The following is a 13,273-nucleotide window of genomic DNA, read 5'->3' on the forward strand; positions in this document are numbered from 1 at the left end:
CCGCTAGGTGTCAATGCAACCTACAAATCAGAGACCGGTTACGTTTTAGGGCTGTCACTTTTGTGAAAAAATCCTGTTCGATTTTTGAGACATAAGTGTTTCATTGAATCGATTGTAAAATCGATTTTCCATGTCTAAAGACGTTTCCATTTTCGCCAAATACGCAACTCTTGAGTCCTCATGATATATTAAATGCAGCGTATTTCTGGCTTACTTGAACACTTGAACACACACGTCACTAAGCAACAAATAACGGCGCGCTTGATCACTTGCATTGAAGTAATAGCGAATGTTAAAAAGCATTTGGTTAACAGAAAAGACATTGTTATTTTCCAACATCCTACATTTTCTGTGTACTGCATTGATCTGTCCACCTAAAACACATAAAAAAAAAAAAAAAAAAATAGGCCGGTGGTGGTGTCTCACTTTGAAATTTCAATTTTAAAGAAACCACTTGTATTTTAGGGTCAAATTGTAGCACGTCCTCAATAGTTGGAGTTTCCTCCACCAACATTTTAGTGGTTTCCTTCAGGTCAGTCGACACGATCACCGTTAGACAGGGGAGAAGGGAGGGGAAAAGATCTGGGCACAGTTTTTCCAGAACTTTGTGCCAAGTTAAAGCGGTGTCGAGATGTTTTAATGCATTTTTTAGATGTATTATGGTGCCCAAACCCATATGACTTTGAACGGTGACCGCAAACATTTTATTAACTGCAGCCGCAGCCATCATTACAAAGTGCGAACAGTGAATGAAACGAAGCGAACGTAAAACCCATGGTGTGACATGCGTAAACCAATGGTGTAAACATAGTCATAGATGACGATGACGCCACAGGTTTTTATTTAAAAGAAAGGACGTAGCCTACGTTTGTATGTAGGCATAAGCAATTTATTTTCACAATACTTACTAAAATCTAATTAATATTATTTTATTGAATTTGTATTAGTTGTTTGAAGAGTAAAAAAAAATCGGTCGGTCTTAATGCAAGTTTACAACCGCAAGTCGGTTGGACTAAAAGGAAAAATATATATATATATATATATTGGGTCGGTCCTAAACTGACAGGGTCGGTCGGGTTACGGCAAACAAGAATATTTTTATGGATGGCCTGATGTGCGACACCTACGCAACGCACCGGTCTCGTATCTCTCACGGAGGAGCGGAAGCATAAAAGGAGGAGCAACGACAATGGAGATCGAGAGAGGCCAGGCCCGGATTTTATTTGATGTTTTGTTTTATTATGTGTGGTGGCAGTCGACCGCGAGGGACTGCCATCTTTACTTTAGTTTTTTTTAACATTTAATAAACTTTTATAAATAAATAAACAATTACAAAATTAAAGTAAAGATGCAACACACAATAAAACAAAGCATCAAATAAAATCCAGGCCTGTCCTCTCTTGATCTTCACTGTCCTCCTTTTATGCTTCCGCCTCTCTGTGAGAGATACGAGACCGGTGCGTCGCGCAGGTGGTGCTCATTAGTAATCACCCCACCGGCCTTGTGCCTCTCTCTCACGGCCCTTGGCCTCGTCCTGCTCGCCACAGTGTTATGAAATGAGACAGAAGTTTTACCTCTAAAGTGCTTGGAGTAGGGTTTTGCCATGCATAATGAAATTATATTTATCTAATTTTTAATTCGTTTTTTAGTTAAACTATATTTAAAGAACAGTACTGTCGGATGACCATTCAATATTAAAGCCTTGAAAACAGAACATTCACATGATTTTGTTGACTTTGTAAACCATCTGCCATATCCAATAAAGTTTAGCTCACCGTGACAGAGCATTTAGCTGTGGCATCATCATCATCTCACAGGTCTGGAAGTGTAACAAAATTAGCAAAATTTGCAATTTGCAATATCAGTAAAGAGATCAGAGTTGTTTGTGTATAGTGGGGCAACTGAGGTTAAACATGCTAATGCACTGTTTTAAGGGCCTGTCTTCCTTCCTCTTGGTCAAAGTAAAGTATTCTGCATTTGCACAGCAAATGTGGCTTAACCAATTGGCCGTTCGCTAAGAGACCTGCCCACTTTAGTTACTGTTGCTATGTCCGACAAGAGATGCCGCTCTCACGCCACACATCATGTTCTCATGCAGTGAAAAATACATCGCAGAGCAAAGAGGACACCGACAATGAACCGACAGATAGAGCAGAGCAGGTTAATTTTGATATGAAACAAAGTCTCAACGTTACATTTTTTTTTTTAAAGAAATTTAAGCAATAAATACTTTTTTGTGGATCTTTAATGCGTTGTGACAGATCGCTGTAGCGCCTCAGTTAAAGCTGATTGTGAACCGATCATCTTTTCCTTCTATACTTATAGAACTTATAGCATCGAATAAACATGAATGTACATCAGAAGGAATGTTGTTTCAAACACAGAAAGACGTCAGTACACACCGTCCTTCAAGTTCAAGTCTACCGATGTTATAACCTATTAACTCTCCTGACTGCTTTGCCGGACATAATGGTGGATTATGATTGGTCAGGTCACCTGTCAATCAAACTCCTGCGAAGGGTGTATTGTCTGCTTTCAAACAAAAAATATATCCCAACGTTTACTCTTTTTCTTTTCATTTTTGTCTTTATATTATTTATTATATATTTTTTTCCTTTTCCTCCCCCAGACACTCTCCCCTTAGTGCATTGAGTAGAGAGCAGTGCATTATGGGGGAGTTGTTCCGCAGTGAGGAGATGACCCTGGCCCAGCTCTTCCTCCAGTCTGAGTCTGCCTACTGCTGTGTCAGTGAGCTGGGGGAGATTGGAATGGTGCAGTTTAGAGATGTAAGTATAGACCATTTCATATTGATTTTGTTCCTGGAACATTTCTGGTTCATTGTCAAACAACAGTAGAAGGTGCTTCATTCATAGTGACTCATAGCAGTAACACTGACATCATTGTCAGCAAATGTCAGCATTACATTGTGTGTAAAATGTCATTTGTTGGCTGTATGCTCCCAGGATGCCTGAACTAAGGAAATTTCAAGCATTTCAAGAGAAGCAATAGGCTATGCAGTAGAACAATTGTAGTGTCACAAACGCAATAGCTTTATAATAGAAACTCACACGATGAAGATAAATAAGCATGAAATGACTTTAATAAATACTCAATGATAACTGCAACTCCTTAAAGGGGGTTAAACTAACCCAAAAATGAAAATTAACCCATGATTTACTCACCCTCAAGTCATCCTAGGTGTATATTACATTCTTCTTTCAGACGAATACAATCAGAGTTATAAAAAAAAATTTCCTTGCTCTTCCAAGCTGTTTCTGTTTTGAAGTCCATAAAAGTGGTCCACATGGCTCCGGGGGGTTAATAAAGGCCTTCTGAAGCAAAGCGATGCATTTGTGTAAGAAAAACATCCATTTTTAAACCTTAAATTAAAAAATAACTAGCTTCCGGCCAAACGAACATACGGATTCCACTTAAGTCTAAAGCGCAACTTATGCGAGTAATGCGACGTACTGCTGATATTTACGCTAAATATCATGCTTATTATAATGTATAATGCTTATTTTTGTCCCCGTTTATTCTGTGCTGAATATGATTTTCTTAATTTTTCTTGTAAATTTATGATCGAAACTTTTATTTTTCAAACATTCATACTTTTGTAACATCTGAAGAACGATAGACATGGGAGGCTCCGTTTCTGAAATTTTAAACGGAACGCAAAACAACATGAACGCACCAGCCTAACTTACTCGCTCGTTTCTCTACCCGGCATTTTCCGAACTCACCGCATTAACCCAATGTAGCAATGTTCAGGGAAGAAGGAGGCGGGAACCGGCGAACAATCAAAATTCTTTATTAAAATAAAACAAACAAACCAAAACAAACCAAAAATACCGCCAGCAGCCCCTCGCGGAAGACTGCTAGCTCCCGAAAATAAACATAAAAGGATCCGCCAGCAGCCCCTCATGGACGACTGCTGGCTACCCAAAATAAAATACAAATACAAAAACCAAACACAACTAAAACACAGGACTGTTCCTCTCTCGATCATCAACGTCGTCGCTCCTCCTTTATGCTTCTGCTCCTCTGTGAGAGATGCGAGACCGATGTGCTTCACAGGTGTTGCTCATTAGCAATCGCACCACCGGCCTCGCGCCGTTCTCTCACGTCCCTCGGCCGTCCTGTTCGCCACACCCTATAACTGCCGGTGCAAAATAACACAGCAATTTCACAACAAGAGTCTGTGCGCTATTAAAAGCATATTAAGAGGTGGATTAAGTCAGGTACGACACCACTGAAGGCCTAGGTGTGAAATGCACCGCCCGCCACTGATACATACAAATCTCATTTACGTCTTTTAGTTTGTCAAGAGATTTAAAGTACCGTTTTTTTAAGAGTGCACATGTGCAAACGTGCTCTAGTAGAACGAGCCTATGATTGAATCTGGAAATAAAGCAAAATAACTGAGAAAAGTGAGGATTAGTCCTCAGATGCCATGTCCGTAATTTATAGCAAAACATCTAGGATTAATTAGATCTAAAACAGATTAATTAAAAGAAGTTATTACTCAAACACCTGCGTGACATCATTAACCAACGTGGTTGAAAAATCACTTTGCGACAGTATGGTTTCGTGAAACAGTCCAGACTAGCTAGTTGATTTCTTCAACGATGCATTGTACTATGTTAGTGAAGCACCCCTGAGGGGACCCCCAAGAAGTACATTTTCCTTTCGTTGCATTCGTTCCGTGATAACTGAGATGGAATGTAGACGCATAAGTTATGCAATTGAAAGAGCAAAAAGAAGGGCTAATAGACAAAAACTTACACAATAACTGGCAGTGCTACATATCGAGGCTGAGAATATACCACAATGCCGCAGACAGAGGTGACAGGTCAGGTAAATGCTATCTTTCGCTGTTCTCATGGAGTAAGTGTATGTAAACTGTGTGTTTACGCAGCTTTTTAAAAATGGCGGGTGTTTCATATGGCTTGGTTTCAGCCAATCAACTTACTCTTACATCACTTGTAGTTCCTATTGTGCTGTAGTAGGTAATTTACTAATATAGTCCTCCGAAAAGGCGCCCCATTACTAAAATCATTCCCAGCTCCTTGAAAGTTTTAGGAACTATGATAACAATTCTCTGGTGTGAAAGCCCCTTTTATCTTCAATGGGGGAACTACATTTTGCCAACTAAGTGTTAGTGTGATAGGTAGAGTCTAGTTGGCTTGTTAAGTCAGAGTATTTCTTGACCGGTTCTAAAAGTTAGATCGTTGCAATTTTAATGAATGAAGCTGCAAAAGTTACTCGCTTGCAGTGTTAACTTCATTAATAATAATGGGTGCGATTAAATATTACTGAATGTTCCACTGAGGAAATAAGCATCTAAACTATGATATGCTTTCATCGCCTTTCTTGTTTAGACAAACTCAGTGTCTACAAGACAATGCTAAACATCTGCATTAGTGACTTCAGGTAAACATTCTCCTTTGAGAATTTTTTTTGCCTTATTCAAACATCCAGTAATGGCACTACATCGTTTATTTTCAATTTTCAACAGACATGCATGGTGTCGTTGTAATTTCTTCCTTATTGTTATTGGCCCTGCAGCATTGCTGACAGTGGGTGCCACTCATTTCAGATAAATAAACTTAAAAGCACAATAAACTTATAAACAATAAAACCTTAATAAATAAATATAAACAATAAAACTTATCGAGCTGTCGCAATCTTTTTCTGCTCGGTTACTGTAGCGCCTCATTTTAAGCGAACGGCAGCGCGAGCACACATGACCTGATCATCTGTTCCGCTTTACAGCACGAAAAAGATCGAGAATGAACACAGGGCTCGACATTAACCATTGTCTGCTTGTCCCAGAAATGTGGATTTTTTAAAAGTTTTAAGTGAAAGAGAGTTTTACTTGCCCGACCGATCGAAACATGAGAATGATTCTGATCTTATACAGTCAGTGTAAACAGCGATTGGTAATGGATAGTGTATTTCTGGTAGCGGCGCTGTGTTTGAGTTTGTGAAAGAGACTTTAGTGGAGAAATCAAAATAAATGAGTGTAACAGCACACACAAAAAACTCACAGAAGAAAGATACTGAGGTAAAAATGTTGAGTTTTTTTATTTATAATATATGATATAGTTAAGTAATGTAAGCCCAGCTTGATCGGCCCAAAGAAGGTTTTCCAATCAGCGGGTGAAGGTCTCTGCGCGTTAACGTCTTTCCGCGTCGCAAAGTAATTTGATTAAATGAAATACATTTTCTCATATGTATTAACTTATTTCATCTGACTCCATAAATGAAAAAGGTTTTAATGATATCTGTGCATCATTAAATGTGAGCGAGTGTTTGACTATTCTTTTTAACTCTTTACTGAAAATAATGTCAGAGTCGATCAGAATAAAATCAAATGTTTACAATTTATTATGTCAGGTAAATGTATCACGCCAATTGCATAATCATTTCAAAGATAATAGATACAAACCTCAAATGCTCTGGAATAAAGAGAGAAGATGCAATACCTTGACATTATAAAATACATGATGCAATGTGTTTTCCTTACACTTCGCATCACGGGCTAATCTGGGTTACAGAATCGCGCCAGCCTCTCGTTGCATTTCATTATATAGACTGACCAAGGCAGAAACCTCTTTTCAAATGTAAACATGAGTTCACAGTGGGAATTCACATTAATCACCGTCTCAGACTTACTGGGGGCAGAAGTTGATTTACATGGAGTCATTTGCTAACAATGGGAATTTTAATTGACTTTACACCTTCTGAGAACAGGAGACCATTTGCCTGGAAGACACACCCTTCTATGTATGCGAATTATCTCTAAACTCTTAAATACCTTATTACCTTTTGGTTTACTTCTTTGAGAATGAAACCTTTGTACCAGTCGCACTGAGACATTTCAAATTATATCAATCATGTGTAATACTGTAACTGTATGATAATTATTCACATTAACCCATATAGATTTTTGGGTGAATTTCAGGTGATCTCAGCATGATAGCACAAGAGAGAAATTCAAATATTGATGTTCTCTCAGAGAGTTGCAATGCCCTATCTTCCAGCTTTTCCAGTTTCTCCAGTCTTATAATAACATAACACGACTAAGGGAGCTGTTCTATAATATCACGATTGCAAATGTTACATTGAATTTGTAGTTTAATAAACAAGTAGCCTAGTAATATGTAGTCACTTACAATTTAGACACAATATTGACTGGTTATGTTCTATTTCACAGACGAAAATAGTTAAAAAAGAAAAGCATCTCTAAGCGCTGTGTTTTGTTATTGAATGATTCATTATTTTGAACGAATCGTTTTAATTACTCAATTATTCATTTATTAAGACGGTCACTTGCCGCCACCTATTGGTTTATTGTTTAAAGGTATCATTTATTTTATTTTTTATTTTATTTTTATTGTATTATTTGTTTGAACCTCAATCTCATAAAATTATTTATTACAGTTGTAATTTTGCAGTGCAAGTTAATTAATCTGATTGATAACAGCCCTTATTATTAAAACAGAATTTGATCAATGTAAGAATTTGACATAAAAGATAACGCATATATTTAGTAAGGTTTAAACATTTTTTCCTTTATAAAGGCAAATAACGCCCTGGTGTAAAAATCGCGAATACGCAGATTTAAGTATGTAAAAGCTGATTAGGTTAGGTTACTTTTATTGTACCCGTAGGTAAATTTGTTTTGCAGTGCAATGACATTCTATGGCATCCAGTACAAAGACACACAACACAGAACACTCCACATCACATAAAGACAAGAAAATAAATACTCATACTTAGTAAAGTGCTCTCAAGTAAAAAAGTGCTCTCACAACATTACATATGGTCTTTGTAAGATCATAAAACCCCTAGTACAACACTTCCAAAAACCACCTCTACAATTTGTTAATCCTATTAATCGCATTTGGTACGAAACTGCTCTTGTATCTTTTCGTTCTACACCTTGGGACTTTATACCTCCTCGCGGATGGCAATAACTGAACCTCACTGTTCAGGGGGTGAGAGTCATCATTTAAAATTGAAAAGGCCATCCTTTGTAACTCTTTGGCATATAGGGATGCCACTCCTGGTTTTGACACCTATCAGACGGCCAGACCATTTTACTATCTGGTCTAAATGATTTTTTGCCTTTAAGATATATGACCAAACCATACTACCGTGGCAAAGGATAACACCGATTCAATAAACGCATGATAAAACATCTTCATTATTGTTCGGTCAAGATTAAACACAGATAATTTCCTTAGGCAATACAAATGCAGGTGACCCTTTTTGCACAGAGCCTCACAATTCTCTTCAAAATTCAGTTTCTCATCAATAATAGTCCCAAGGTATTTGAATGATTGTACATACTCTATTTTTGGCCTTTAATTGAGGTAGGTTCACTTGGATGAGTACTCTTCCTAAAATCAATGAGCATGTCCTTAGTCTTTACTATATTAAACTGTAAACTAGATGGTAAAGTTCGTAGACAAACTTTAAGTTGGCTTGGAAAAGCCTAGCCAGAAAGTTTTAAAAAGTTTGCATAAAGAAAGAATAATTAGTTTGAAAAAAAATAAAGAAAAGAAAAGTAAAAAAGAAAGGAAGAAAAAAGTAAGAAAGAAAGAATAGTTAGAAAGAATAGTTGAAAGAAAGAAAGAAAGAAAGATTGATTGATTAGTAAGGAAGAAAAATAAAGATTGGTTAAAAAGAAAGAAAGATTAGTTAGAAAGAAAGATAAATTTGGTAGAAAGAGATAGATAAATAGAAACAGTTTGAAGATAAATAGATAGATAGATAGATAGATAGATAGATAGATAGATAGATAGATAGATAGATAGATAGATAGATAGATAGATAGATAGATAGATAGATAGATAGATAGATATATGTTTGTAGATAGAGAGATAGAAAAAGTTTAATGAAACAACTTAATGAATGATTGGTTAGAAAGATATATAGATTAGTTAGAGAGAGAGAGAGAGAGAGAGAGAAATAAAGAAAGAAATATAAGTTATTAGTTAGAAAGAAGATACATAGCTTAAAGCTTAAATGAGTATCAAGGGCTTCTGGCAGTTAAACAGTTCAAACAGTCTTGGACATTTGGTCAATGAAAGTCTATGGGATTTTTATGATTTTTAATATTATTTTTTAAGAAAACTGAAACTCAAATCAGTCTGAAAAGATATAGCAACTCAAGTCAGAACAGTCTGAAGGTCTGACCCGAGTTTGGTGGTCGTAGCTTTAACGGTCTAGGAGGAGATACAGTCTAAAATTTGGCTCAGAAGAAGAAGAAGAAGAAGAAGAAGAAGAAGAAGAAGAGGAAGAAGAAGAAGAAGAGGAAGAATAATAATAAGTTTAAATACAATATCAGTAGGTTGGCTTTTCCAAGCCAACTTAATAAGATTCCTCACACCAGTTGACAAAGTCCTCAATAATTGGGCCATGTGAGGTCTCATTCTCCTAAAGTCAAAAGTCAAAATCAAAGTCAAGTTTATTTCTAGAGCACATTTAAAACAACAGAAGTTGACCAAAGTGCTAAACATCCAAAATCATAAAATAGACAACACAAATAAAATGACAACGAGAAGACAAAACACAGCTCTCAGACTGAAGTAAAAGCCAAGGAAAATAAATATGTTTTAAGACTAGATTTAAAAGCGGAGAGTGTTGGGGCCAGCCTCACAGACAATGGTAAATTATTCCATAGTTCAGGGGCCGCAATTGAAAAGGCTTGATCTCCCCTATTTTTAAGCCTAACTCTAGGGACCGCCAAGAGCATGCAATCTGAGACTACACTAAAAATTTTAACTCAATCCTAAAATGTACTGGAAGCCAGTGAAGGGAGGCCAGTATAGGAGAAATGTGATCACGTTTACGTAACCCTTTTAATAGTCTAGCTGCAGCATTCTGCACCAACTGCAGGCATGAGAGAGATGCCTGGCTGACACCAGCATAGAGGGCATTACAATAGTCCAATCTAGAGGAGATAAAAACATGTATAACTCTTTCAAAGTCTTTGAATGAAAACAAAGGTTTCACTTTAGATAAGAACCTTAACTGATAAAAACTGGCTTAAGTAAACTCAGAATCACTGAGTCATCCGCATATTTTATTATAATTTTGTTCTCATACATGATGAGAATATTGCTTCAAAATAAATTATATTTACTTATGACAGACACCATTTAAAAAGTAGAAACATAATTATGTCATTAAAAATGTATTATAACATTATTATAAAAACTGCCTTATGTGTGATTTAAATGTACGTAGCTTACAAATAAATTATTTTTAAACTTTAATATTAGAATGATGTACCAACTGGGGTTCCTTATGGTTTACTTTACAGCATTAGTTGAGAGAGATTTTTTTTCTTATGTACTGTACCTATTAGGCCCCAACTTAATCAATATGGAATCAAATTGTCAATACCGTATTATTATTTTTTTTTTGCTTGAAGCAAATGTCTTGAAGCAAAACGTTTTCTTGTCAGAATGCACCAGAATGCTTAATTTACATGTTAAAATCATAAAAAATTTCCCATGGGGGACGATGCCCCAGACCCCCCCCATCCCCCCCAACAAATTACTTCTGCTATTTGCTATTTTTCTCTATACTCCTAGCAGTGAATTTGGCTTCCTTAATTGCTGCCTTTGAGAGAATGGTAATTGTGCATTAATAGATCAATTGCTTTTCTTCTCTTTTGAATTGCAGCTGAACCCAGATGTGAATGTTTTCCAGAGGAAGTTTGTGAATGAAGTCCGTCGCTGTGAGGAGATGGACCGCAAACTAAGTAAGTTATTGAGTCAGCATTGTTGTTATGGTGAGCTTGAAATCATTGCTGACACAGCATCCTGTGTTCTGATTAAATTCAGTGGAAAGAAGTTCAAGAACATATTTTTTTTCTGGCTCTGTTTTCTCTGCTTTATATCAGTTGTTTTTTCTTTTCAAGGATTTGTTGAGAAGGAAATCAAAAAGGCTAACATACCTGTTGTAGACACAGGGGAGAATCCAGAGGTCCCTTTTCCACGAGACATGATTGACTTGGAGGTAAAAAGAAAAAGAGTCATGCACAACTCAAAATAAGGCTGAAAATGAAAAGTAGAAATAATCAGAACCCATATTTAAAATGGCTAACTAAAGTGGCAGTATATTAAGGGATTATGTGAAGGTTGTTCCAAAAGGTAGGCATCTTAATTATACTGCCTCCTAAAGCCGGGTGCACACTGTGCAGTCTGAGACAAATTTGGCAAATCCTAAAAGATTCCTCTGATCCTAGGCTAAAATCGGAAGTATTTGATCGTTAGTTACTTTAGACGACCGTCAAATTGTCTTCGTTTTTTTCAAGACTAGCCATGACCAAAATTAACGTTAGAGATTTCTCTAGTCATCATTTCAATCCCGGGTGTAATGCAGCTCACAGTCACTGAATGTGTCATTGACTGATGATGTAAAACTCCAGACAAGTTTTCTTGCGTGCGTCCGTTTTTAACGTGTCTTGACTTTCGTACAGTCTGACATCAATGACAACTGAGATCTTATAGTGTGACAGGGCTTACAGTGAGGATCATGTTCGTAAAGGACGATAATAAATCGCACAGTGTGCACCCGGCTTAAGAGACCTTATTTTGGACTAATTCTAAGGCAGTATTACACGTATCCTTCACTGAGAAGACAAATCACTTAATGTATTGATGAACAGTTCTAAAAACAAATCAGAGATGCTTTATGGAAAGAGAGAAATATTGATTACAAACAATCTTATGTTTCATTCAATACTGACTAGTTTTGATAAAAGTAGTTAATTATGTTGAAAAGTGTTTAAATTTAAATTAATTATATGAAATTATCTTTTGAACTTGCTATTCATGAAATCATCCTGAAAAAATAATAAGAAATGTTTCTTGACCACCAAATCAACTTATTACAATGATTTATAAAGAATCACTTGACACTGAAGTCTGGAGTTATAACCTCTGAAAATGTAGCTTTGCCATCACAGAGATAAATTACATTCTAAAATATATTACAATAGAACTCAGTTATTTTACATTGTAATAATGTTTCACTTTTTTTTACTGTATTTAAGATAAAATAAATGCAGCCTTGGCGAGCATAAGATACTTAAAGCTGCAGTAGGGAGTTTTGAGAAAACGTTGACAGCCTGAAAATTTGAACAAGCACAACTTACAGGTCCACCCCCCTTGCTCTCTGCTGCGCTACAGCCTTCCCTCCACAGCTCCTCCCCCACAGCGGAGCCTGCCGTGAACGCGCAGGCTAGTAAGCAGGACCACCGATGACGGCGGATAAACAGTTATGGCACATTCACTAATAGGGACGAAACATCAACAATATGCTTTACATTGACTATGGCCTGCCCATACTTTGACTATAAACTTGGTCCTCAAATCATTATGTATTTTGCAATACATGTAACTTTAAAACGTTGCACTCTTTCTATAAGTTATAAATAGCTTGTAAGATAATGTTAATATAACGGTAACTAATGTTACAGTATGTAAGTAATTATTCTAGCGATTTGTAATGCTAGATAAGGTTTGCTAGTACATTATTTCAGCAACATGACAAGCCAGTGAATTAGCAGGTTTCTATTGTTGCTTAGCACAGTGCGTGACATTTTATCTACATGTTATGCGGCTAGAGTTTTGACACCGAGTCAATGGGCTCTGTCTAATTCTTTCTTTTTCGCTTGTTTATCTTCATCGGTCTTTTTCCTTTTACCTCTTTGTTTTATGAGCAGGTGCCACTCGAGAAATTGGCAGTTTAGGTTGTTTCTCCGCCATTAGCACAGCTGCAGCACACCGGCAATCTTGAGTTTGAACGACGGTACGCGCTCGCGCTGTGCAAGAGAGGGGTGTGATCAGCGCATACACGAGCGTGGTTGAAACTGCTCAGACATTCCTCCTTGCTCTGATTGGTTGTTTCTGACCGGGAGTTTCTGTATTTCTGCAAATAGCAGTAGGACCACTGGGAGGAGCCAGAGGAGCTTGATTTTTTCACAGATTATCTGTCTCATATTCTACTGTCAGGACATAATGACAGTTTTACCAAATATGTAAAAAATATTTTTTTTTTACAAAAGTTACCTACAGCAGCTTTAATAAAAAATTTTTTTTAAATGTGTATACACACACACACACACACACATAATTTATTATTTTGCCTCTATTTGCGCTTATTAGCTAATTAATTATGTTTTGGAACAGTAGAGGTAATATGTGTGAATTTGACAGCTGTAAACAGTTTTAAGTGCACCAAATCATTT

At 36.7% G+C, this 13,273-nt stretch overlaps 1 protein-coding gene across 4 annotated transcripts in view; it reads left to right on the forward strand.

The window, feature by feature from the left end:
* Positions 1–13,273, forward strand: part of atp6v0a1a (ATPase H+ transporting V0 subunit a1a) — a 43,001-nt gene that overhangs the window by 2,477 nt on the left and 27,251 nt on the right. For all 4 annotated transcript variants that reach the window (XM_077212385.1, XM_077212383.1, XM_077212382.1 and 1 more), the window contains exons 2-4: positions 2,630–2,786; positions 10,702–10,780; positions 10,940–11,037. In XM_077212385.1, coding sequence (XP_077068500.1) covers positions 2,670–2,786; positions 10,702–10,780; positions 10,940–11,037 — 294 coding nt within the window. In that variant the 5' untranslated portion in view covers positions 2,630–2,669. The remainder of the gene's footprint in view (positions 1–2,629; positions 2,787–10,701; positions 10,781–10,939; positions 11,038–13,273) is intronic.

This window comes from Siphateles boraxobius, unplaced genomic scaffold, assembly GCF_051911475.1.
Source record: "Siphateles boraxobius isolate OS27281-9 unplaced genomic scaffold, OSU_SipBor_1 66, whole genome shotgun sequence".
Lineage (NCBI taxonomy): Eukaryota > Metazoa > Chordata > Actinopteri > Cypriniformes > Leuciscidae > Siphateles > Siphateles boraxobius.